General features: G+C 35.1%; 2 protein-coding genes across 3 annotated transcripts in view; one reads left to right on the top strand and one right to left on the bottom strand.

The window, feature by feature from the left end:
* The window catches only part of LOC123693419 (V-type proton ATPase 116 kDa subunit a1), a 42,558-nt gene extending 27,930 nt beyond the window's left edge, over positions 1–14,628 (top strand). Inside the window, exons 6-15 of the mRNA XM_045638506.1 lie at positions 474–650; positions 1,214–1,426; positions 2,466–2,616; positions 2,994–3,367; positions 10,976–11,085; positions 11,433–11,560; positions 12,284–12,504; positions 12,893–13,115; positions 13,613–13,784; positions 14,460–14,628. Coding sequence (XP_045494462.1) covers positions 474–650; positions 1,214–1,426; positions 2,466–2,616; positions 2,994–3,367; positions 10,976–11,085; positions 11,433–11,560; positions 12,284–12,504; positions 12,893–13,115; positions 13,613–13,784; positions 14,460–14,556 — 1,866 coding nt within the window. The 3' untranslated portion in view covers positions 14,557–14,628. The remainder of the gene's footprint in view (positions 1–473; positions 651–1,213; positions 1,427–2,465; positions 2,617–2,993; positions 3,368–10,975; positions 11,086–11,432; positions 11,561–12,283; positions 12,505–12,892; positions 13,116–13,612; positions 13,785–14,459) is intronic.
* A 1,779-nt stretch (positions 14,629–16,407) lies between these two features.
* LOC123693412 (tetratricopeptide repeat protein 21B-like) lies at positions 16,408–26,688 on the bottom strand. Of its 2 annotated transcripts, none has more exons than XM_045638491.1 (13): positions 26,474–26,688; positions 25,824–25,930; positions 23,514–25,575; positions 22,650–22,935; positions 22,150–22,343; positions 21,414–21,806; positions 21,070–21,174; positions 20,661–20,832; positions 19,741–19,897; positions 18,751–18,954; positions 18,031–18,129; positions 17,626–17,744; positions 16,408–16,917 (listed from the first exon to the last, which is right to left on the bottom strand). In XM_045638491.1, exons 3-13 carry the CDS (start codon positions 25,437–25,439, stop codon positions 16,679–16,681), a joined length of 3,894 nt encoding a protein of 1,297 aa, XP_045494447.1. In that variant the 5' UTR covers positions 25,440–25,575; positions 25,824–25,930; positions 26,474–26,688; the 3' UTR covers positions 16,408–16,678. The 2 variants fall into 2 exon arrangements, with proteins under 2 accessions (XP_045494447.1, XP_045494448.1); XM_045638492.1 differs by having other exon boundaries at positions 25,824–25,927.
* Between the last annotated feature and the right edge of the window lie 491 nt (positions 26,689–27,179).

Raw genomic sequence — 27,179 nt, 5'->3', positions numbered from 1 at the left:
TGTAGAGTTCTCGACAATGCGAACGCTTTTTTATTCGAGTCACCTGTTATTTTATTAGTGTTTACATAAAAAAAATACGTGTGGCACTCGGGGACTGCCGCGGTTGCGCTATTGCATGCTATGCCTTCAAGCCACACCTCCGCCCGTCGGAGTGGGGAGCGTGAGGTTTTTCGTTACAGAATTTCTAGATTCGGTCCCCGCGCTCAAGGCCCGCGATAGCTATGCAATAGCCAAAAAATGTGTGCGTGTACGTACACACGTAAAAAGTGAAACTTCTTAATGACATTATTTTTCAAAAAATAATTTACTATAGCTTTACAGAAATACGTCGGTATCACGCGTGGTAGGGATAAGAAAAAGATGGCGCGTAATGGAAAAATGTCACGCGTAACGAAAAAAATGTTACACTAAATTTTTTTCCAACCCCGACAAAGAAGTTTCACTTCAAAAACTTGGCAAACTAACGTTCCCAGGGCAACGAGATCTACAAGACAGTGTTCGTGGCGTTCTTCCAAGGCGAGCAGCTCAAGTCGCGCATCAAGAAGGTGTGCACCGGCTTCCACGCGTCGCTCTACCCGTGCCCGCCCTCCAACACTGAGCGACAGGATATGGTCAAGGGGGTTCGGACTAGATTGGAGGATCTTAATATGGTAAATCTATACTAATAAATATTATAAAGCTGAAGAGTTTGTTTGAACGCGCTAATCTCAGGAACTGCTGGTCCGATTTGAAAAATTCTTTCGGTGTTAGATAGAAGAAGGTTATAGGCTATTTATCATCACCGTAATACCAACAGGAGCGGAGCAATGCGGGTGAAACCGCAGGGCGCAGCTACTAACTTATACATCAAACTACACTTGGTTTCTTAAGTGAGAGCATATAGCAACAAAATCACTATTTCATCCATAATTTTAAGGTATATTAAAAAAGTAAATTGAATTTTAAATTTTGTCCCCTTTCAGGGTACATTTAATCTTAAAAATAGAAGAAAGACTTTACAGAAAATTATGAACGTTCTTAATTGGTCTGTTACCTCCCACCATCGTTAATTATCCTGCCCTAAAACATTATTCTTTTCCTTAAAATCCATTACCTATCTACTTAAAATATTCTATCAATGTTACTGAACTCTTTATAAAGAAAGAAACCATTTATTCCAATACGTCAAAAACGATATTTCTTCGAAATGATTTCATCTATTGAATTTGTCTAGGTGTTAAACCAAACCCGCGACCACAGACAGCGTGTACTCGTATCAGTGGCCAAGGAATTACAATGCTGGTCCATCATGGTCCGCAAGATGAAGGCCATCTACCACACCCTGAATCTGTTCAACATGGATGTGACCAAGAAATGCCTGATTGGCGAATGCTGGGTGCCAACTGCGGATCTGCCCAACGTGCAGAAGGCTTTGGCTGACGGATCGGTAAGTTAATCAGAAAAAATTACATTTGAATTTTGTTTAACATAATTGCTAGTCAAATTTTGCGAGTGGAAATGATAATGATGTATGATAATGATGTAATACTTGCTGAAATTCTTTTTATTATAAATTAGCAAAAACTTTATTAACTCATGTTTAATTTCCTTGAACCAATGAAACTTAGCTTAAGAAAATTAGCAAAAACCCATTAAGATACTATGTACTACATATTAGAGAGGACATCGCTACTACACTGTTTGTAACTCGAGTTAGAGCCAATCGTCTCAAACCATTTTTTTTGTTACATTGATTGGTTTTAATTTATAAGTAATAAGAGGCAGAATATAGACTACAAAGTGTATGACTCACTAGCTGCCCCGCGCCGCCGCGCGCCGCCATCAGATTTTGTTCGTGGTGTCCTCTCTACAGGGTTACTTGTAAAACACCAGCAACCTCGCAGGACAAGATAGCTAACATCATAACTAACAACATTTGTTCTACGACTTTTGGCATAACGCAATAAATTATTTTTAAATGATTTTTTAAACTTTTATTGTACTCTCCTAACATTTGTAAGTCTATGTTCTATTCATTATCGGATGGTCGGCGCGACGCCCCCTTCCCCCTCTCGTTCACTTCTTGTTTACAGAATCTTTGGGAGGCGCAGAGTTTATAATATTCAAACGGAAAATTAAATGAATATTTATTTTTGTATGAAAATAAAATCTAACAAATTATCAAAAGTCGTAGAACAAATGTTGTTGCTTATGATGTTAGCTATCTTGTCCTGCGAGGTTGCCGGTGTTTTACAAGTAACCCTGTATACGTAGTAATCAATGCAAAAACCTTGGATAATTTTATTATTTATTTACTCATGCTTTATTTCCTTGAACAAATGAAGCTTAATTTAGGTAGCACTCTACCATTGCTAGTTTTACGGATCAAATACAATATTTTTTTTTTTATCTTAGGTTACCTTATATTTCATTAAGAATACTGAATAGCATTCATAACATGATCAAAAACTACTATATTTCTTCAGAATGCGTGTGGCAGCTCAATCCCATCATTCCTGAACTGTATCGAAACAGACGAAGTGCCGCCCACCTTCAACCGCACCAACCGCTTCACACGTGGCTTCCAGAACCTCATCGACTCGTATGGAGTGGCCTCTTACAGGGAGTGTAACCCGGGTAAGAGATTTAGATCAAAAATAAAAAAGAGCCGTCATTGAATTTAATTTTTACATAAATGGACCAGTTAGATCCGTTACAAAAGGAAAAACTACTTTTGTGTGACACAGTAGTGTCTCGGAATTTGCTAAATCCAGACACGATATTATTTAGCATTGGAGTATTCTAAAGGAAAAAAAAAATTGAAAGTGGAAATGGAAAACATTTTATTCGTAAAAAAAAGATCCCTAATAAAGTATTTCCTTTTCTTCCAACAAAATTTTGCTTTTTCTAACAAAAGTAACGTAACTTACAACTTTACACCTTGATAATAATTTTTATTAAGAAAATTCAAATTTTCACTATACGCATTAAACTAATCCATTTTTTATTTCCAGCATTATACACAATCATTACCTTCCCGTTCCTCTTTGCGGTGATGTTCGGAGACTTAGGCCACGGTCTGATCATGGCCATGTTCGGAGCTTGGATGGTCGTCAAGGAAGTTTCTCTTGGCGCTAAGAAGTCGAACAACGAAATCTGGAACATTTTCTTCGCCGGTCGCTACATTATCCTGCTCATGGGTCTCTTTTCCATGTACACTGGACTCGTATATAACGATATATTCTCGAAATCAATGAACATCTTTGGATCTTCGTGGTTCATTCCGTACGATAATGAGACGCTCGAACATAATGCCGCTATGACTTTGGACCCTAGAGATTCGTATACTAATGTACCCTACTTCATTGGTATTGATCCTATTTGGCAGGTAACTATTCTTTTAGCATCCTGAATATTAAAAATAAAGATTTAAGATGTTAACTTAGAATATATATATATATATATATATATATATATATATATATATATATAAATACATATATATAGATATCTCCACGGGCACTATGTTGATCAAACGTGACATATAGTTAGTAATTATTTGATCCGTTTTCACTTGTTGATCCGGTTGGTATTTGTGGATCCATTGCCACACCACCGTCCGTATGTGGATCCGAACGGAGCCACAAGTGTCACCATCAGTAATAATAATAATTACGTGATTTTTATACAAATCCACCTTTTTTGCGTTTTAGCTCTTGTTGATCCGATTCAAATGAGCCAATCAGAGCCCACTGAGCTCAGCCATTGGTCGCTTGCGGCCTTAGCCATTTGAAGGTTTAAAGACATTTATTCCCGTTATAGAAACGTATGTTGCCGTTCGCCTTCGATAATTTGTTCGGATCTTCGGGAGGGCAAGATAGCTAGCTCGTCTATTAGGATAGTGGCGATTTGATGTTGAGATTATAATATTTGTATTTATGTTTTAGGTAGCGCTTTGCGGATGAACATACACGTATTATAAAAGTATAATTGTTTTAAATTCATTATTTTAGTGTCGTCGTAGATTTTATTTGTAGAAGTTAAAAAAGGATAGTTAAAGATAGTTTTAATGATTTTATTTTGTAAAATTTGGAGTGGCGCTAATTTATTTTTGTAAGCACTCCCCCATACTTCTATTAGGTGCGGCTTTACTAACGTATTGTAGATGGTGTGGCGTAATTTAAGAGGAATGGAAGAAGTAATATTAGGCAGAGATCTAAGAAGTGCTGATAATTTATTTTTTAGGTGGTCGATGTGATAATAAAGGTATTTCTCGTGGGTCTTATGTTCTAATACAACACCGTTAATTTTAAGTGGAGCGTGTGGTGGAATAATTTTTTTATGAGCTTTGAATTTAATATAACATGTTTTAGATATATTTATTTTTAGTAGATTGCATTGAAACCATTTATTTAATTTATTTAAATCATTTTGTGCTTGCGCTATCATGTCATGTATAGAGGGACCAAAATAAAACAGACAGGTGTCATCCGCATAAATCTTGTAAATTATTAATATAAATTAAAAAAAGCAATGGGCCTAGAATCGTACCTTGTGGTATGCCACATGTAATTGGTAAGGGAAAGCTATCGTGGTTATCTATTTTAACTATTTTTGATCGATTTTTTAAATATGATTTCAGCATATCTAGTGCTTTACCATTAATGTTAATGGATGCTAATTTCTTCATTAAAAGTTCGTGAGAAACGGTATCGAAGGCCTTTTGTAGGTCAATTAACACTCCCAAAACTATATTTTTTGCGTCAATGTTCTGTTTTATTTTAATAGTTAGGTCCATAGTCGCTGACAGAGTGTTACTTTTTGGCTTAAATCCGTATTGATGCACTGAAATAAAATTAAATGAGTCTAAATATTTTTCTAATCTCGTGTGTAAAATCTTCTCCAATATTTTTGACAATACTGGCAAAACCGAAATTGGCCTTTAGTTACCAGGTTCAAATTTTGAGCCACTCTTATAGATAGGAGGTCGTTAACGAGTCCGGAAAACGTCCTTGACTTATGGCTTGGTTAAAACAGTCGCTTAAGCTATGATTTAATTTTTTTTGATGCATTTAATTGTTTTTGTAGTAATACCATAAAGACCTGTACTACAGTTTGAATTAAGGTTATTTATAATTATATATTTTTACTGGCTTCGGTAGGTCTGAACTTATTAGTGAGATAATTTTTTAAATTTCGTATTTGTATTTAGATATCCTCTCCTCTGAGTTATAAGATGTTGATTCTGGGAAACCAGCAAAAATTACATTTTTTTCGCGGCTCTTTCTGTCCCGTAGTTCCTTGATTATGTGTTCATTTATATGAAGTTGATTTTTAGACGTAAAACTCGATGGATTGGCTGTCTGATTTATTGATTGAAGATTTAATTCCAGTGATTTTATTTTACTCTCACCCTGGTTGATCTGGGATTCTAATTGAGAAATAGTACTAGTCAAAGACCGGGGCGGACTGCTAGTTAATTATAAAATTGGTCTCATTCTATTATCACGCCGATGCATTTCGACTTATATTCGGATCTTAGACCATACTCATCAATATGTTTTGTTCAGTAATTGAATGAATGAATGAATTGATTTGATTCGTATTTTGGCGAATTAAATTCAAGGGTTGTTCGTTGGACGATTTAATTTCGGTAATTTGTTTTTTTACCTCAGAAATGTTTTCATGAATTTTGTTTACTATTTGTTCATTTGAGCATACATATTTTTCAAGTAATGTACTAATACGGCTCAACTGCGACCGAATATCCTTCATATCATCTGCAATCTTGTTCTAGCGGTTGTTTCCGTTTTCTGTAAGTAATTTGAGTATCAGTTGGCGTAGAACTCGTAGAAAACGAACTTAGCTTCGATAGATAGGGATGCGATCCACCGGCAGTACCCACGCACCACTGCTGGTTAAACGTGTTGGCGATCTGCGTACACTCATATTTACTCCGCAATGGATAATTTGTGCAGGAATATGAGTCGTCATTTGTTTGACCTAAATCTAACATTTTAATTATTTTATCAGATTGATATCAGAATAGGGCAAAGGCGAACGCTACACGTCAATAAATATTATGATAATTATCTTGATATTTACTGATGATTCAAGAGGTAGGTTGTTATTTGTAGGATGCATACTACTTGAGAATTATCACCGTCACTGTATGACGACAGGTTCGTCCAAATATCTATCTTTTTAGGGTTCCGTATTTTTAGTTTCACAACGTTTTCTATAAGTTTCAATTTAATTACGGTCGACTTCTTCAACTTCCATAAAACTCAGGAGATTTTTTGCTAGCTCTAATTTCATATCCCCATGTCAATGTCATGCAAGTGCATATAAATGGAACAGATCAACATACGACTTATGATTTGGTATATAAAACGGAGTCAAGAAGTGTTTGAGCATTTCAAAATTTGAACCGTTACGGAAGTCGAGTTCGTCTAGTCTAGGCGGATTTAGCAATGTATGGAACATTATACCTAACTATAATATGTTTGTGTACGGAGCCAACAAATACTGTAGTGTTTACGAAAAATTAATCTACGTTACTTAATATACAGTTTCGTTTTGTCGGATCAAATAAAGCTGTAATTTTGATACTATAAATGATAATGATCAACATACGACTTTGGATTTGGTATATAAAATGGAGCCAACAAGTGTTTATGGGTTTCTGAATTTCGGCCGTTACGGAGTCGATTCAGTTCGAGATCTTAGCAATAAAAATGTTGAGTATATCAATTTCTCCATGAATACGTTTGGCAACATCGCCCAAATATTTGCGCCGTTGCCACTCCGGGCAAGATCTATGCAACCGGATTCGAGTAATATCGGGGAAAAGGTGGAGTCAGGAATGCACGGCAGTCGGGCTGGATCAACTTAGTGCCCAAGTTGGTATTTATATATATATATATATATATATATATATATATATATATATATATATATATATATATATATATATATATATAAATACCAACTTGGGCACTAAGTTGAATATATATATATATATATATATAGATATCTCCACGGGCACTATGTTGATCAAACGTGCCATATAGTTAGTAATTATTTGATCCGTTTTCACTTGTTGATCCGGTTGGTATTTGTGGATCCATTGCCACACCACCGTCCGTATGTGGATCCGAACGGAGCCACAAGTGTCACCATCAGTAATAATAATAATTACGTGCTTTTTATACAAATCCACCTTTTTTGCGTTTTAGCTCTTGTTGATCCGATTCAAATGAGCCAATCAGAGCCCACCGAGCTCAGCCATTGGTCGCTTGCGGCCTTAGCCATTTGAAGGTTTAAAGACATTTATTCCCGTTATAGAAACGTATGTTGCCGTTCGCCTTACATAATTTGTTCGGATCTTCGGGAGGGCAAGATAGCTAGCTCGTCTATTAGGATAGTGGCGATTTGATGTTGAGAATATAATATTTGTATTTATGTTTTTATGTAGCGCTTTGCGGATGAACATACACGTATTATAAAAGTATAATTGTTTTAAATTCATTATTTTAGTGTCGTCGTAGATTTTTTTAGTTAAAAAAGGATAGTAAAAGATAGTTTTAATGATTTTATTTTGTAAAATTTGGAGTGGCGCTAATTTATTTTTGTAAGCACTCCCCCATACTTCTATTAAATACATTAGGTGCGGCTTTACTAACGTGTTGTAGATGGTGTGGCGTAATTTATGAGGAATGCAAGAAGTAATATTACGCAGAGATCTAAGAAGTGCTGATAATTTATTTTTTAGGTGGTCGATGTGATGATTCCATTTTAGAGAGCTGTCGATTCGCAAACCTAGTAGATCGGGAGTCATTGACACAAAATTTCGAGTCATTTGTAACAGGATGGCGGTTCTACAGGGGTCTTAGTTCGCAATGACAGAAAGAAAAATGATGGTGTGAACGCTGGTACCGGCGGCTTAGTCGCGTGGGCGTTAGTCAAACTCGTCGGAAAAATAGCGAAAGTCAAACGATTTGTAACACAAAAATTTTAGAATTTACCGATAGCCCATAAAAAAGATGTAGACGGTAGTGTCATGCCATACTTTTCCGGTGTGACATAAAGCCCGCCATACCGACGCGAATGCGTTCATTTAAAAAAAACAATTCAACCATTGTATTGTGCAATTAAAATCGTATACTTTTATTTTCTTAATCATTTACTTTCTATCCTTTATCATTAGTCACTAAAAATTATTTTGTTAACTTGCCAAATATAATGTAACATGGAATTTGCAAGGGAAGGCACTGCCTTCTGAGATATAGGAATTACCTAGTTCAGAAGGCAGAGCAATATTGTAATGTTATATTTGAAGTTACTAATAAATTATATTTTATTTATTATTTTATTGGTACCAGGCTAACTTTTGCACAGGTAACCATCGTCGTGCAGCCATTTACGAAAATCGCCATGCATTGCCATACTTTTCAGACGATTCTAAATGGTCGCCATACCGCCGAAATGATTTTGTTTAATTGAATGAAATGTTGAAATGAATGTTTAATTGAATGAATTTTGTTTACTATTTGTTCATTTGAGCATACATATTTTTCAAATAATGTACTAATACGGCACAACTCCGACCGAATATCCTTCATATCATCATTACATCTGCAATCGTGTTCTAGCGGTTGTTTCCGTTTTCTGTAAGTAATTTAAGTATCAGTTGGCGTAGAACTCGTAGAAAACGAACTTAGCTTCGATAGATCGGGATGCGATCCACCGGCAGTACCCACTGCACCACTGCTGGTTAAACGTGTTGGCGATCTGCGTACACTCATATTTACTCCGCAATGGATAATTTGTGCAAGAATATGAGTCGTCATTTGTTTTTGACTTAAATCTAACATTTTAATTATTTTATCAGATTGATATCAGAATCAGGGCAAAGGCGAACGCTACACGTCAATAAATATTATGATAATTATCTTGATATTTACTGATGTATCTTGGGAGGGATCACAGCGCACCCTACACCATCAATACGTATCGCGTCAGTACTGAAACGTTCTTTGTATGAGCCAGACGTGATGACGGCAAGATAAATATTGCGATGTAGGTCCTGGGATCAGATCACAAGGAGTTCCAGAAATCTAGCGATATACAGGGTTAGTTCTCAATGACCGGCCAAATTTTCAGAAATGGTTCAGAATCGATAACATTTTAGAACTAATGAAAAAAAAAACTTTTTTTTTTAAATTAGATTTCATTCCTGTCCACCACTAAAAAGCGAACGTGTGGACATTACAAAAGCAACAATTCAGTTCAACAACCTAGATAGGTAGAAGTTAGCACACACATAAATTTGGCAATGCGCGCACGCACACAAGTGCATTGATTCTGGGGGTGTTTACGATTTAGGAAATTTTTAAGACATTTTCAAATGAATGCTATTATTTTTATTTAATTTTATTCGACAATAATGTGTCAAATGCACCTTTGGTTTAATATCTAGATCTTAATTTTAAGTTTTGGCTGGTCATTGAAAACTAACCCTGTATTGTGATCCGTCAATACACTACCCTACACGTCAATAAATATCGTAATCCGATAGTAAATATTGACGGATCACAATATGGATCTTACGTGTAGCGTTCGCCAAAGAGTTGCCCTGATTCAAGAGGTAGGTTGTTATTTGTAGGCTGCATACTACTTGAGAATTATCACCGTCACTGTATGACGAAAGGTTCGTCCAAATATATCTTTTTAGGGTTCCGTATTTTTAGTTTCACAACGTTTTCTATAAGTTTCAATTGAATTACGGTCGACTTCTTCAACTTCCATAAAACTCAGGAGATTTTTTGGTAGCCCTAATTTCATATCCCCATGTCAACGTCATGCAAGTGCATATAAATGGAACAGATCAACATACGACTTATGATTTGGTATATAAAACGGAGTCAAGAAGTATTTGAGCATTTCAAAATTTGAACCGTTACGAAGTCGAGTTCGTCTAGTCTAGGCGGATTTAGCAATGTATGGAACATTAACTAACTATAATATGTTTGTGTACGGAGCCAACAAATACTGTAGAGTTTACGAAAAATTAATCTACGTTACTTAATATACAGTTACGTTTTGTCGGATCAAATAAAGCTGTAATTTTGATAATATAAATGATAATGATCAACATACGACTTTGGATTTGGTATATAAAACGGAGCCAACAAGTGTTTATGGGTTTCTGAATTTCGGCCGTTACGGAGTCGATTCAGTTCGAGATCTTAGCAATAAAAATGTTGAGTATATCAATTTCTCCACGAATACGTTTGGCAACATCGCTCAATTATTTGCGCCGTTGCCACTCCGGGCAAGATCTATGCAACCGGAGTCGAGTAATATTGGGGTAAAGGTGGAGTCGGCAATGCACGGCAGTCGGGCTGGATCAACTTAGTGCCCAAGTTGGTATTTATATATATATATATATATATATATATATATATATATTATACAGGGTGTCCCACTATTGGTATACTAAGCGCGAAGTGACTTGGAGTATTGCATACACTGATCACGTAAAAAATACTTAAACAACAAAATTACGTCAAAAATTTTTTGCTAAATTTTTCCAAAAAATCCATGTTTTCGTCTCTAGCTTCGCGCAGCCGGTACATACCGCTTATCTAATGTGAGCATTTTGTCTGTGAAAACATAATCTTAAACGATAGCTCACGTGCTGGTGTTAAAGTTGGGCGGGTTGCTTGTTAGGGGTGTACACATAGAGTTTTAAGAATTCATTCTACCTGAGGTAGAAGCGGCATACACGTATAAAATACGTTCCGTTTGAAGTCAGCTAATTCACCTTGGTTATCTTTGGTCTTTTCGGCTAATGGTTTAAATATATATTCTATCTTTGTCCAACCTATAAACCGCTTCTATGACAGTTTAATGTATCCTAAATTAACATCTTTAAATGTAAATTCTAAACACAAATATATAGGATAGATTGTAATTTAAATTCTATTTCCAGACTGCTGACAACAAGATCATTTTCCTTAACTCGTACAAAATGAAGCTGTCAATCATTTTCGGCGTTGTCCACATGATCTTTGGTGTGTGCATGAGTGTCGTCAACTACAAGTAAGTTATCTATAAGATAAGTTATATTTAAGTCTTTGAAATTATAAATAATTAAAATATTGATTGAATATTTGTCCCAAATGGATAGGAATAATAAATAAACTTACTGTCACTTAATACCTAGTCTAAAATTTAATTAAATTATCCGGCTCGAAGGACCAAACATATTATGTTCTTGTAATAAAGATCTGTTTTGAATGAGTCTTGAGGTTTGAAATTAAAATGCGTTCTCTGACGACGATCGTTTATTTGTGACCAACATAATAAAAAAGAAACCAACACACTAAATTGATGAAAAAATTAATATAAAAATCCGAAATTGTACTAACAACAAATATTATTTGCAGCTTCTTCAAGCGTCGCTATTCAATCATCCTGGAGTTCTTGCCCCAAGTTATTTTCCTGTGTCTTCTCTTCTTATACATGGTGTTCATGATGTTCTTCAAATGGGTCGCCTACAGCACTTTCTCTGAAGGTAATATTCATTTTTCTTTTCAAAATATTTGTAAAACTTCTTAAGTCGCGAGGAGAGTAAAGGTCGCGTCATGGCAATAACGACACGTCATAGAGAAGGCGACGATATTGGTACTGGATTTGAATCTTGACAAATAAGTTTCACTTCTGACACGTGTCGTCGGCACACACGCTCTTTTTCTTAATTTGCAGTCTATATTTGTAATTGTTGTTATTGCTCATAATTTACCCTACTTTTCTATTACCTTAAAGTTAAGTCAGTATACTGATTACAATTAAATCTAAAATTCAGTTTGTAAAGTGAACCTGTATCAAAAAATATCTCAAAACTTTCTCCATTTCTATTTCTACTAATCTTATTTGTTTATTTATTCATACTTTATTGCTCTGAGATAACTATGAACGTAATCCATACTAATATTATAAATGCGAAAGTAACTCTGTCTGTCTGTTACTCAAACACGCCTTAACTATACTGAACCAATTTGCATGAAATTTGGTATAGAGATATTTTGATACCCTAGATCCCGTGGGATTTCCGGGATAAAACCTATCCTATGTTTTATACGGGAACTATGCGGGTTTTTCTTAGACTGCGCGGGCGAAGCTGCGGGTGGAAAGCTAGTCTAATTATAAATTAAAAAAATGGCGGTCTTATCACTAAACAGCGATTTCTTCCAGACATCTTACTGTATTAATCTATTAAACTTCCTCTATATTTCAGACCAAGCCTACACGCAAGGCTGCGCGCCATCCGTGCTGATCCTGTTCATCAACATGATGCTGTTCTCCAGCAATGAGCCAGAGGCAGGATGTAAGGAGTTCATGTTCGAAGGTCAAGGTCAGCTGCAGAGGGTCTTCGTGCTTGTGGCGTTAGCGTGTATACCCGTCATGTTGCTGGGGAAACCGTTGTATCTGTTGGCCACTAAGAAGAAGCATGATAAGGTGAGTTTTAAGGTAAAATTTATATATATTTAGATAGACGTCGCTCGAATCGGGCTTGTAAGGAAATATTTTGTTTTTTTTTTTTATGATTTTTTAGCATAAGGATGGTCACAATGGAGTTAAAAATTGGCATTCTTAACCTACTTCGGGCGTCAGAATCAATTTATGAAATGTTAGTTTCACAAAATTTTGCATAGATAAAACACAGATTACAGAGAGATCTTTGAGTCATTTAAATCGTGTTATTTAAATCGTACAACGTACAACTACTGAAGAAATATAAAAATAAACAATATCATTATTAATACTGATCAATTTTAATAAAAATTACCAGCTCATCCTAAATTCCAAGTTTTTAGGTCTATTAATATTTTTAATTTGTTGTAAGCCTGAACAAGCGAACGGCAACGTGCAAGGCATCGAGCTACAAGAACAAACGGACATCAGCGAAGCCCCCAAACCGGCAAAGGCGGAGTCCCACGACCACGAGGACGAGGCCTTCAGCGAAGTGATGATACACCAAGCGATCCACACCATTGAATATGTGCTCAGTACTATTTCCCACACTGCGTCCTATTTGCGACTGTGGGCGCTGTCGCTTGCTCATGCTGGTAAGTACGACAATTTTATAGAGAATGTCCTAATTTTAACACTAAATAAAACGGCTCGTGTATCACCAAATAAAGCTATTGACAACGTTAAATAACCCTCAGAGGGTCAAATTTAAAATAAGATGTCATTTGTCTTGAGACTGATAACTTTAACAATTTGTGTTAACAATGCTTAAAAATACGCTGTTCGTTGTCATTGTTAAAGTCACCGTTTAACCGTTAATGTTAAATTTGACAGTACCCTTAACTATAACTATAATATGATGCAAACAAGCCTAAATGTTAGGTGACTTAGCTAATCCATAAACATTATTAATATTGCTTTTCCTTCATTCTTATTTAAACTAGTGGTACCTGGTAATATTTAACTCTTCATGTTTATTTCAATTCCAAGCTAGATGTAACCCAAAAAATTTAGTATCATAACATTTTCTAATCATTATCATTAATATAATAATATAACAAATAAAAAAAATAAATAAAAATAAATATTACAGAGTTATCCGAAGTGCTATGGAACATGGTGTTAGCCATGGGCCTCAAAACAGAAGGCTATGTGGGCGCCATCAAACTGTACGTAGCGTTCTGCTTCTGGGCGCTGTTCACACTCGCCATTCTGGTCATGATGGAGGGTCTGTCTGCTTTCCTTCACACCCTGCGTTTGCATTGGTAAGTTTGGATATTTGAGTAAAAACATGAAATTTTATTGGCCCATTTATAAGTTGAATTTTTTTTATTCTTGTCATTACTTCTGTGGAATAAAATATAATATAATTAGCCTTTTAGACGGCTATTTATTTTAAAGAAAATGCTTTCAAAGAATAATCACAATTTTTAATATTAAATGTTAACATTTATAATAAGCGAATTGGTGACGATGTCTATCCGATCCGTGTAAAAACAAGAGAGCGAAATCGAACGCGGTGCCTGACATAATATATCCACCGTCCTCGCTAACTGGCCAGCAATCCCTTTTCCATCTTTCACCTCCATGAAGGCCAAATACGTCCCCTATTGCCTATTCCGCTAACTATATATTCTGAATTCTGATTACTCTACTGCACGATTTTTTACCATTTCTAACTTTAAAATGAAACAATTGAACTAATATCATCATTTGTTAAAGTACTAACTAATAAAAAATAATAATTAAGTTCGCCATGTATCAATTGTTAAAATATTACTAGGGTTGTTATTGAGTTGCGTATGATCGAAGATTGCGTACTATGTCGTAATAATGTTAATTTTTTTTAATCAGAGCATAATATTTTTAAAGTGGCCTGTAGCCTAAATATTGTTATTAAAATCATCAAACAACTATTTTACACTTTTTTTCGTTTCCAGGGTGGAGTTCATGAGCAAATTCTACGCTGGTCTGGGATACATCTTCCAGCCCTTCTGCTTCAAAACCATCCTCGAACAAGAGGACAGTGAAGATTAAACTCGTTTTAGAATCAATATGTTTGACGATCAAGGTCACAATTAGAATGCAATAAAAGTATTTAGTCTTGTTTTTATGTGTTTTATTTTGAACATTCATAAATGTCATAGTGCTTAAACCAACTAAGTTACATATACAAAAAGGCACGTATGACAAAAAAGAACGTGTATGCCGACGGGCACACGTGTTAGAAGTGTTCTTTGACAAGATTCAAAGATAAAAGTTTTTAAAGGATAGAAAAAAGTCGATCACGAGGCAGGATTCGAACCCGCGTTTTCCGTCAATCATAAAAACTTATATTTATAAAGCATTTCAATGCCAAAAAACCAAAATATCAAATTCAACAACAAGGCCCGCGTTCCATCGTTACAATATTGTAGTTAATTATTAAAATATTATTTTCATATTGGTTGAGATAGTAGTCAATTATTTCAATGGTGCGGAATGTGCACAGGAATGTGTCCCTTACATACATAAAACTGAAAGAATAAACTAAACTCAATTACTCTGGCGGGATCACGGGTGACAGAGTTAGTCGAGGCATCTACCCCGGATTGGCGTGAAGGACACGGGTTCGAATCCCGCCTCGTGATCGATTTTTTTCTATTCTTTAAAAATTATTAATGCCATTTGAATGCCATAAAACCAAAATATCAAATTCAAAGATACCAAAATCGTCTTTACTATTTATCATGTCATCATGTGACGGTATTGCCATGACGCAACCTTGAAATTTTACTATCAATGCGTGAAGTTTCACTTCAAAAATTTGTATAGAATTTGCATTCAATAGAAACACAGAAATTATGTCAATATGAATAAAATATCTTCTTCTTAATATATATAAATCTCGTGTCACAATGTTTGTCCTCAATGGACTCCTAAACCACTTAACCGATTATAATAAAATTCGCACACCATGTGTAGTTCGATCCAACTTGAGAGATAGGATAGTTTAAATCTCAAATTGTTTTAGAGAAAGCGGGCGAAGCCGCGGGCGGTAAGCTAGTAGTTTCATCTTTCTTGATAATAGGTATTTTAAGACAATGATAAATTATTATAATATATGTTTTTAGAATACAATAAAACTAATTAGTCTTGTTTTTATGTGTTTTATTTCGAACATTCATAAATGACATAGCGCTTAAACCAACTTTAATCTTATAGTAGAGCCAATTTAATAGGCAACATTTGACGTCTATCAATTTTATCTTCATAGGGTGGTAACCTGCTTAAAAACATCGATTGAAGTGAATTAATCGATACGGACTTGAAACATTTGTAAATCGAACTTGAAACACATGTCAATAATTTATGATGATTTTTATTTACAAGTAATCAATGCATCCGATTCTAGATATCAGATTTCGATTTTTAGAGTAACGTCTCTGGTATTTAAAAAGAAAAAAGGTTTATTGACACAAAATTGTAAAGACGTCAGTTCTTTAAATCAGAAATTGTTTATTATGTTAAGAATGGTTTATCAGTAAAATCAAATCTTAAAATTGTTTATATCGGTCATTATTATTATAAATATGTAATCGTAATTGAAATAAGTTAAGCAAATGTGCAGTTCTAACAAAACGAAATATCATGTTATTCTTTGTCGTCGTTACTAGGTTACGTTGTTGAATTTTGTTGAACTGTCAAATGTTGCCTATTAAAACGGCTCTACTATAGTTATATAGACAAAAAGGCACATAGTATGACAAAAATAACAATTTATCATCAACTGTGAAATCTTTACATACAAATTCTGGGTGAGTAAATATTCCTATATTTGCTAAATTCACATTTCCTCAAAAATAATTATACATATTTTTACGTCATAATATTCCATGAACAAAATAAATAAACAATTGTGCGTGCTGCTCAAACTCTTATTGATTAAAAAAAGAGTGTGTGTACTTATGTACACGCGTTAGAAGTTATACTTCTTTGGCGTATGGAAAATACTAGCATATACAACTTGAAAATAGTTATCAATTTTCATACCACCTAGAACTAACTTCATACCGTTAAATTTAGGTGTCGGTGTGCGCGCGCATCGTAAAAATTCACTCATCATTTTTCTCCATCGCGCCAAAAGAAGTAGAACTTCAATAACTTAAAAAAACTCAATTCACGTTCGTAAATTAGTTTTAGCCTTTTCCAATATCTCCTTTTTGATCTTAGGATATTCTGGGTGTATTTTCAGTATCTGTCTACAGACAACTATACATTCTGGATACTTTTTAAGTTTTAAATACGCATATGATAGTTTATAACCAATGGCCAGGTCGGTTTTGGCCGAGTGAACCCACGCGTTTTCGTAGTTGTATGCCGCGCTCTTGTAGTTTTGCTCTTTTTCCGATAAGTAACCTGAAAAAAAAATATAATTGTTTACAATTCCGGCAAATTGGTTTATTAAGATTTTATGTAGGAGAAATGAGGTGCAATTAGAAAGATACATAAGTACCTTTTACAATGGGGAATATTCATGTTTTTCTTTTTTGTCTTAAATTAATAGTTTACTATTTTATAACGTAGAAAAAAATATTAATGGGCTTCAAAATATTCTAGATATTTTTAAAAATGAAATTCAAAACTTTTAAAAAATTTAAGCAGTTCAAACGCCGCCATTGTGCGCGCGCTTTGCGTGACGTCACATGACACGTCCAGTGGGTGTTTACCTTAGTGTTAACTGTGGAGTGATGAATACAACGTCGTGTCAGATGACGTCACATTTCGTTCGACCTGTGGTGGCGCGTTTTGGAAGTTTGAATGTCGCTCCCTTATTTTGCACTTTTTGAATATTATTTTAGGGGTTTAAATAATAAGTAAATAAAAAAAAAACCTTTTCATTATAATATTGCGATAATAAGTATTCGAGAAAAGAATATTTTAGGCCATTTAAAATTTTAAGCATATTCCCTATTACAATTTTAAACAGCTTCAGATTGCCATATGCAATAGTTCAATTTAAACTACTGCATCCTTAAATACTATTTTACCGACTGATTCAGTATTTAAATTTTTAAGTATTTTTTTTTTTTATAAAAAGCTTACTTAGAGACTGAATATACATACCCAAGTACTGATAAGCAGAAACGCAAGATTTGTTGTGTGTGAGCACCTTTGCTAATAACTCCTTCGCCGCATCCGTTCTACCAGAGTTTATCTGGTTGTCTGCCACTTCTAACCAGCATCTTAAAGTATAAAGAGAGAATGACAACAAAAATAATATAGGAATAAGATTAGGTGACATTGATTTGTTTACCACCGACTAGTAAAATAAAGGTAATTTTTTTTTACTTAATTTTAATTTTCTTAACCATATTAGAATGAAATGAGTAGTAGTAGTAAACATATGTATCTATTGAACTCTTTCTCTAACCTCTCTAAGGTTTACGTTGTAAAATGTTCTGTTCAGCTTATCTGTCAAATAATTAACGAAAATTTACTTCAAATTTAGATAAATAAAACAATTCTTACTTTTCCAACCCATCTGCATTCTCCGGTGTCCAAGGTATAGATGATATTGTCCTCTTTAATATATTTTTCGCGCGTGTCGGTTGCTTGACAATATTGTACCTGAAACAATAAAACATACGACCAGTCAAATTAAAATGTACGTAGACGTATTTATTGAACAAACCAGTTCTAAAATACTTCCCATACTTTTACTGAAAAATCATAGGATTAAAATATATTGCATTTAAAAGTATAACAGTAGACTTTGATAATAAAATTCGAACTATAAAATTAACATTTGGAGACCTTCTAAAGGCCGTGGGCAAAGCATTGTGACAGCGACCGCTAAGTATCAGACAATCGGATAAATAAAAAAGAGCGTATGTGTCGAGCACACGTGTCAGAAGTTAAACTTCTTTAGCAAGATTCAAAGATACCAAAATCGTCGCCTTACTTCATGACATGATTGTTATGACCTTGAAATAATACTCTCAACGCGCCTAAAGAAGTTTCACTATAAAAAAAAACTTGGTTGTCTGTAAAGTCGGTTTACTGACGATAGCTAGCTTGACAACGTTTTAAGGCCGATTGTGCTTCTTTGTCGCTCGTTCCGCGCTCTCGCTCGCACTTCAAGCCCTACGGAACGCCTCAGAGCGAGGTAACGCCGCATAAGTCATATTTTTTCGTGCGTGCAGCCGGCTCCATCGAATTATAACATGTTGTCACGTCAATAAAACTTACGCATTAGCTATAGCCAATATAACATATGGATCGTCATGTGCCCCCTCCTCGCTGACGGACGGCAATAACTCTTGCAGTACTCTCTCTGCGTTCGACTTTTGCTTTGAAGCCAATTGCAGTAGTGCGTGTAGACCTTTTCGCTCCGATGGCGAAACTTCTAGAAGCAGTTTCTCTGCTGTGCGCAGTGCTAGAATTCGGGTATCGCTAAAAAGTGATAAAATTGGTTATTTTTATTTACTTGAAAGTCTGCGTTTGTGTGCATGAGTGATTATACGCGCGTGAGTGATTATACGCGGGTGAGTGATTATACGCGTTTGAGTGATTATACGCCGTTGAGTGATTATACGCGGTTGAGTGATTATACGCCGGTGAGTGATTATACGCCGGTGAGTGATTATACGCGGTTGAGTGATTATACGCGGGTGAGTGATTATACGCCGGTGAGTGATTATACGCGGTAGAGTGATTATACGCGCGTGAGTGATTTTACGCGCGTGAGTGATTATACTCGGGTGAGTTATTATACGCGGGAGAGTGATTATACGCGCTTGAGTGATTATTCGCGCTTGAGTGATTATACGCGCGTGAGTGATTATACGCGCGTGAGTGATTATACGCGCTTGAATGATTATACGCGCGTGAGTGATTATACGCACGTGAGTGATTATACTCGCGTGAGTGATTATACGTGGGTGAGTGATTATACGTGGGTGAGTGATTATACGCGGGTGAGTGATTATACGTGGGTGAGTGATTATACGCGGGTGAGTGATTATACGTGGGTGAGTGATTATACGTGGGTGAGTGATTATACGCGGGTGAGTGATTATACGCGGGTGAGTGATTATACGCGCGTGAGTGCGTATGTCTGAATTTGTGTGCATAAGTGATTATACGGTCGTGAGTGCGTGCGTATGTGTGTGTGATTGTGCGGGCGTGACTGTATGTGTTTCTTGTATAACGCAAGCGTCAGTACACTCGCACACTCACTCCTCCCGCGGCGCGTGCTGCGCGAGGCACAGCAGCACCATGCGTCGCGCGGCCCCGCTCGCCCAGCGTGTCGCACGTCGCGCTGCGTTCAGCTGCCGCAGCGCTGCGTTCACTTTGCCCTGGTACGCGGAGTATAGGCCCTCGCAGTATGAGTAACCTGCGACCGTGTACACGGTATTTTTGAATAAATAAAAAATTGATACTATATGAAAACACGGTGTCAATTGTCATACTGGTCAACAAATCATTGAATAATTAATTTTGGAGTGAATCTTGCGTGCATTCACTCGCACGCAAGTGCATTTTCATCACAATCACCTATTTGGCGCGAAGAAAATCGTGCAGTGAGGCGATTATTACAACGCGTAAGCACTACGCAGCGTAGCGAATAAACGCGTGCGTTGACGTTTTTGTTGATTGTCCAAGACAAAGATGTAAAATTTATCCACGCACGTTCATTCAAATCACGCGCCTACAAGTGAAGTAACACGCAAACACGCGCGTGGGTGCGGTTTTTATAAGACTGTTTTACAATAAAGAGTAAATAAATAAATAATCCTCAAAACGTAGGCAGGCGTTATATCACACGATGATGCAGATCCACACCCCCGCGAGTACGTGTGTACGTGCGTTGACACGCAACATGCACCATAATGCGTGTTAATGTGATATCTAAAATCGAATACAATGATAACTTTTGTAGAAATATCAGCATAAAGTAATAACCGCGTTGTGATTATAATAAAACAGAATTATATTTATTACTCGGCTCTTACATTTAGTGGCCCTTCGAGCCGGATTTGAGCCAGCGACATATGGACTTCTACTGATTAATAAGCGCTACAAGTACGCGTTATGCAATTGGCAAGTCCCCATCCCTCCCACCCGTCAATGTACTTGAAAAATTATTTTCTCTTTACCAAGATCCTCATTCTTCCCGATCGCTTCTCTAGAACGTTCTATGGCCGATTCCACTTCAGCTAACGAACCCCGTCTCCACTGCACTTCTATGAGCTGCGCGAGCGCTTCCCAACTGTTTGGCTTCACTGATAGTATCTGGGTCAAGTGACGTTGCGCTGTTTCTAGATCTACCTGTAATTTTCGTGATATGTTTTTACATACAAACTGTGGGTCCACAGTCGTTGAAAAAGAGAATAGCAACCACAGAACAGAAAAAACGGCCTTTGCTACTAAGAATTAGTTTGATACTTTAAAACATATGGGGGTTATCATCAGATTTATCTTTATTGTGAAATTGACAACAGGCAAATAAAATTTAATAAATATGTCAATTTTTTCTCGGTATTAACGTTAATGTATGCAAATTACCTTCCGGAAAGCCAAATCAGCCATCATAACAGCGGCGGATTCATTGTTAGGGTCAGAATTCAGGAGAATTCCACAAGTCTGTTCACATTTTTCTGGATTATTCATCTGAAAAATTACAAAGATATTTATATAAGTCTATAATATATCTAGGTTGAAATATTTTATTCTTTTCCTATCTCGCAATGAAGAAATGCATTTTTTTTTGCCAACGTTTTGTAATTTTTTCTTTTCGACTTTCATACATACAAAAATCAAATGCAAAAGATCTCAAGGCACTATAGCCTATAGGTAAGTGAAGAACTAAGTGAACCCCGTTATAAAAAATAAATTATCGATTTATTCACCTGAGCATATAACTTGGCCAATGCCAACAAAGTTTCCGAATTCCTGGGCGAATAAATAAGAGCTTCAGACAGCAAATTAGTAGCAACAGCCGGTTCCTTATACGCTTTCACCTTCGCTAACAAACAGAGAATAGAAGACATCTTCTCTTTCTCTTCTTGTATATCTGCTTTCGAGTCTATCTCTACTCTTTTTAACACCGCATTTTGCAGATCTTTAGCTTCCGCTAGGATTAAGTTAGTGTTTGTTGTAGCGGGGTTTTTCAATTCCCTACTTCTTGCTTGAACTAGAAGCAGTTTTATGCGCTTTTTTAATGTTGCCGTATCTTTTTCTTTATTGCTCGGTTGGTTTAGTTCGGACGATATAACTGAATCGACCTTGTCGTATTGTTTTAGCTGAAATTATAAAGGTACTTGTAGAAATACTGCTAAATGACTACTATTAGTGTTGATCTGTTTATGTACGTGCGTGTGTGTGTTCTAAGTGTTATGCGTTATTTGCTGCTTGTTGTAACAAAATCACTCTTATTTATTATCACAATTCATTATTTCTAGCACAAAGGAACGGTCGGTACTCTCCCCCGCCTCGCCGCGCATACCTAAGGCGCGGTACAGCTGTTGCGGTCAAGCTATTTTAAAAATTAGATGAATCCTAAAATATTATTTTTCGCATATTCATAAGAAAAAAAAATACGGTTAAATTAACCGTTTTAAAAAATAAAACAAATTACTACTATACCTTGATAAGAAGTTCAAGATGTTCGAACCTAAGTTCATCGTCATTGGTCAGTTTTATCGCATTTTCATAGTGTTGAATTGCCTTGTCATATTCATGCATTTTCATCAACGCAGCGCCAAGTTTTTTAACTAGTTGTATATCTTTGGGGTTGCCTTTTAGCGCCGATTCGTACGATTCCGCTGCTTGTATTGGTTCTATAACAAAATAAACAAACTAATTAACAAAAAATATTTTTTCAATTTTTTTTTTGTAGAAAAAAAGGTAAGGAACTGTATTGCCCAAGTATTTATTACAAGCTTACTCAAATGTTTTAATGTGATTAAGAAATTTTAAATAAAATTTCATAACTTTTTATCTAAAAATAGAGGTAGATTTATGTTCTTTTCTTGCTGGTAATTATGAAACCTTATGTGAAACATTTATATTTTAGCAAAATAAATATCTCACTTATTTAACTTAATATACATACAGACTGGAGTACCAAAACAATAAAAAATTACCAAAAATGGACATGAAAGCATCCCCCATCATAGTATGAGCATCTGCCATTGGATGGTTGCTGACAATATCCTTGAAGCAATTAGTGAACATAGCCCGATCTTTCTTCTCTTTTAGATATATATGCGCCATTTTGCTATGAGCTTGGAAGTAATACGGCTGGCCCGGTTTCACATCGTTGAGTGTGTCTATAGCATTGTCTACGTCACCCTTTTTTAAGGCTATATCCGCACGAGCGATTAGCAGACGATTCTCTTCAGAGGTGTATGAGAATTCTTGTATTGCTTCCTGTTTATAAATAAAAATATGCAGTGAGTGAGATATCCATACTAATATTATAAATGCGAAAGTAACTCTGTCTGTTACTCAATCACGCCTAAACTACTGAACCAATTTGCATGAAATTTGGTATGGAGATATTTTGATACCCGAGAAAGGACATAGGCTACCTTTTATTGCGAAATATGTACCACGGGCGAAGCCGCGGCGGACCTCTAGTAGTCTATATTAATATCTTTTAATGGTTTTTATAATTCAAGAATAACTCATCATCATATTATACATTCAAATAAATCAGCAACCAATATAAAAAACACAAAGCTTAATAAGATTCTAATATTAAGAAATTTTGAACTGTAATCTATACTAATATTATAAAGCTGAAGAGTATGTTTGTTTGTTTGTTTGAACGTGTTAATCTCAGGAACTACTGGTCCGATTTGAAAAAATTCTTTCAGTGTTAGATAGCCTAGGCTATAGGCTATATATTTATATTATCACGCTAAGACCAACAGGAGCGGAGCAATGCGGGTGAAACCGCGAGGAACAGCAAGTTGACAATAAAAAATTAAAATAACATGAAATACCTGCATAGTTTTCCCAGCTTCTCCAAATTGGCCTAATGCAGTCTGCAACTCTATTACTTGGAAATACAATGTAGCTTTATCTATTATATTCAAGTCTGCGTCAGTTTGTTTATTCGAACCAATATTATTCTTGCTATTCAATATCTGTACGCTCGTCAAAAAAAACGACAAGGCATCCTGTAGTTGATTTGTGTTCTTCAAAATGACTCCATTTAGAAAATGATACATAGCACTATCCCGCACTTTAAAGTTGTAACTCAAACACATTTCAAGGCACTGAGAGGCTTTTGTATATTGTTGTTGTTGGATATAAATCTGAGTTAAGAGGACATGACTTCCTGCGTGCGTATTGTCAAGTTCTCCAATTTGTAAAGCCAATTTCTCCGCTTCCGACGCCTGACCAGATAGGAATCTTAACTTGGCCAATTCAAAATGGGCTGGTATTAAGCCAGGACATGCCTTACATATGGTATTCAACATGTTCAAACACGTCTCTGCTGAAGTATCTTTGTCGTCTTGGGTGTATAATAAATAGCTGGTTATTAAAAAGGGCTTTTTAGGAAGATGCTTCTTATATTCTTTGTAAACCTCCAATAAGAAGTCAGGATCTAAATTTTTGATGTACAACAAACTGAACGGATATTGATTTGCATATGACAGTTGAGATTCAAATGCTTGGTTCAAGAATGTTTTGGCATTGGCATTTTTGCTATTCAATTTTGCTGATAGTAAATACAGTATGGGAAACTTGTCGTTTCCTTGCATTTCAAATAGTAATTCTACTTGCTGCGCTACTTGGTCAGTTGGACCATTATCATACATTTGACATAAAGTTAAACCGCATAAAGCGGTTATTGAGTTACTGTCTATTTTACTTGCTGCTTTGAAAAAATTTAACGCGTCTTTGTATTTGCCTTGTAAAATGCACTGGTAGCCAACTTCGCTCAAATAATCGACATTATTGGAATACATTTCCGATGCGTATTGCGCGAATCTGTACACTTGTGATATAACAGTACTTGATCTTCCACATACTTTTGAAAATGTTTGTGCAGTGTTGTAAAACTGATATGCATTATTACTCTCTTCATTCTCTAAGACATTAAACAGTGTATTTAACTGATCGACTGCTTCTATATAATCAGAATTCTTACATAATGCTATGAATATTCTTATTTTAAGTGCTTCAACATTAGTAGGTTCTAATGATAGCACTCTTTCAATAGTATCATAAACAGATTCCCATTTCTGTGTAGCAAATTCATTTTTCAATTTCTCAATCAAAGGTACAACTTGTCTTGGATGATGGACTATTAATTTGTCTAACGTTAAATTAGATTCTTCATGTTTTTTAACCAGGTATTTTAATTTAGCGAACGCTAATAAAGCATCAATATTTTTATTGTCTTTACTCAAAACCAATTCCAAGCAGTCATAGATAGAATTATGCATATCCAAATTAATATACATATCATTGTAAGCTTTTAGAATAATAGCTTCTAGATAATTGGGATCTTTTCTCAATGATTTATTGATGTAATCTGTTGCTTTCTCATATTTTTCTGCAAAGAACAGGAACAGACCAGCAAAGTATAGTGATATTGCACTAGCATACTTCCGTTCTTCTTTTAATTTGGCTTCTAAATTGTAGAGTTCATCTCTTTCCATAGTATTTACTAGTTTATAGCTATAGATTAATGCCATAACAACAGCCAACTGCACATCTTTATCAGATTGTAGCTGCGACAATTCATGTATTCCTGTTTGTACCTGTCCCTCAAGTATGTTCGCCAAACCGTGATAAAATAAAAATTCTGCTGAATCATTGTATTGTATTGAAGCATGTTTAGCAATTTCCTTAGCTTTCCCAAAACACTTCTCTCTTAAATAATAATGTATGTTACTCCTATGCCATATGTTTTCCATTTTCTTACAACTATTCTAAGTCAAGTTTCACTTTAAGGTTTTTGTACTTATTAATGTTATCCTGATAGTACTTCGCTAGGAAGTGACATCTGCAAGTAACATCTAGTTTGTTTTCGAGGGCATATTCAAAGGCATGCTGAAAAAAAAACAACATGTTAATGATTAAAATATAATAGAATATATTTTATTCGCTCTACTTGTTGTCTTGCTCTTATTCTAATTGGTTGCAAAATTAAAGAAACCAATAGTAAATTCTTGAATTAATACATGATTTTATCAGTGATACTGTTAAACTTAATTTGTTTTATGTGCTTTAAAGCCTAAAAGATACTATTCAAGATATTATCACAATTATTCCTAAATAATCAGAAAATATATGATTACCTGTCCCAGTAATTTCCCAACACCTTTTCCTTGGAACACTGGAGGCACCTCTGTATGATTGAATGATATTTCTTTCCCCTTTTGTTCATAGCTTAGTGTAGCTTCTGCTAGAATGATTTTTAACAAAACTCATAAAAAGTATTTTTACATTTGAAATCCGGAAAATTATACGAAAAATTAAAATTAACAGAGAGGGAAATTTTTATGAAACAACTATCCACTATAATATTATGAGTATTGTAATAAATCAACTACTTAATGAATAAGTTTTACTTATGCAAGACTATTTTGCTAAATCTATACTATAAAAATGAATCGCAAAATGTGTTGGTAAGCGCATAACTCGAGAACGGCTGAACTGATTTCGTTAATTCTTTTTTTATAATATTCCTTGAAGTACGAGGATGGTTCTTATGGAGAGAAAATGTAAACATGTACCACGGGCGAAGCCGGGGCGGACCGCTAGTAATACCATAAATTATATCAGTCTGTTTGTCTTGCTATAAACAAGTACAAAAAGAAACAACAAAAGTTAACGACTGATTTATGTACTGAAAATAAGTAAATCTAGAAGAAATAAACCTAACTAGATGTAAACATTGAACTATTCTTATTTCTTATTTATGAATTTTACAATAAAATGCACATACCATCCTTCAAGCCGACTACAAACTGTTGCCTAGCAACATTGTTGACAACTTTTAACGCCTGTGTTGAGAAGGCTCTTGATCTTGTCAGCATTCCAAATGTTTTAATTTAACTGAACCAAGGAATATTGCAAAGAATCCTTCAAAATAAATTCTAAAATATTAAATAGATAACTGTGAGTGCACAGTTACAATAATTTATCAAGAAATATAGAACAAATTTTAAAATATTATCAGTTGTCATTGTCAACGTCAAATTCAATGTCATCAGTCAACCTTTATGGCCCAATGGACCCAAACTTTTATGAGAAAGCTTGGAAACAGAAAAAGAAATAAAATAGGGAGTAACTAAAATTACCAAATAATACGTTATTTTTTGTCATATATACTTGATTAAATGGAGTTTGATTTGTATCAATAGTAATTCCTTCTTAAGCTTTTTACAATAGCAACATTCAATGCACAAATGGCGCCACATTTAAAAGTTTGAATCAATAATATTGTATTTAATTTAATATTTGTATGAGATAACTTTAGCCGAGGTACGCGTGACTATACTTGCTACTTTATACTTATGTAACGATACATTGGTATTTTATAAATCAAGTGACTAAAGAATATTTTTTTACATAGGTAATAATAGAAGTAATAATTTGAGGAATGAGTTTTAATCTTTTCCTTTTTTAAGCAAAAAAAGACACACAATTAA

The sequence above is a fragment of the Colias croceus genome, chromosome 7 (assembly GCF_905220415.1).
Source record: "Colias croceus chromosome 7, ilColCroc2.1".
In the NCBI taxonomy this organism is placed as follows: Eukaryota; Metazoa; Arthropoda; class Insecta; order Lepidoptera; family Pieridae; genus Colias; species Colias croceus.
The sequence above is the reverse complement of the archived record's forward strand: the minus strand, read 5'-3'. Positions and strand labels throughout refer to the sequence as shown.

What these genes read in the sequence shown, in the direction of transcription:
- LOC123693412 (XM_045638491.1), bottom strand. Translation starts at nt 25,439, where the DNA reads ATGGAAAACATATGGCATAGGAGTAACATACATTATTATTTAAGAGAG. An exon ending in CAGCACGCGCCGCGGGAGGA is followed by an intron (nt 18,955 to 19,740) that starts GTGAGTGTGCGA and finishes ATCACTTTTTAG; the next exon opens with CGATACCCGAATTCTAGCAC. An exon ending in AATGCAGATGGGTTGGAAAA is followed by an intron (nt 17,745 to 18,030) that starts GTAAGAATTGTT and finishes TTATACTTTAAG; the next exon opens with ATGCTGGTTAGAAGTGGCAG.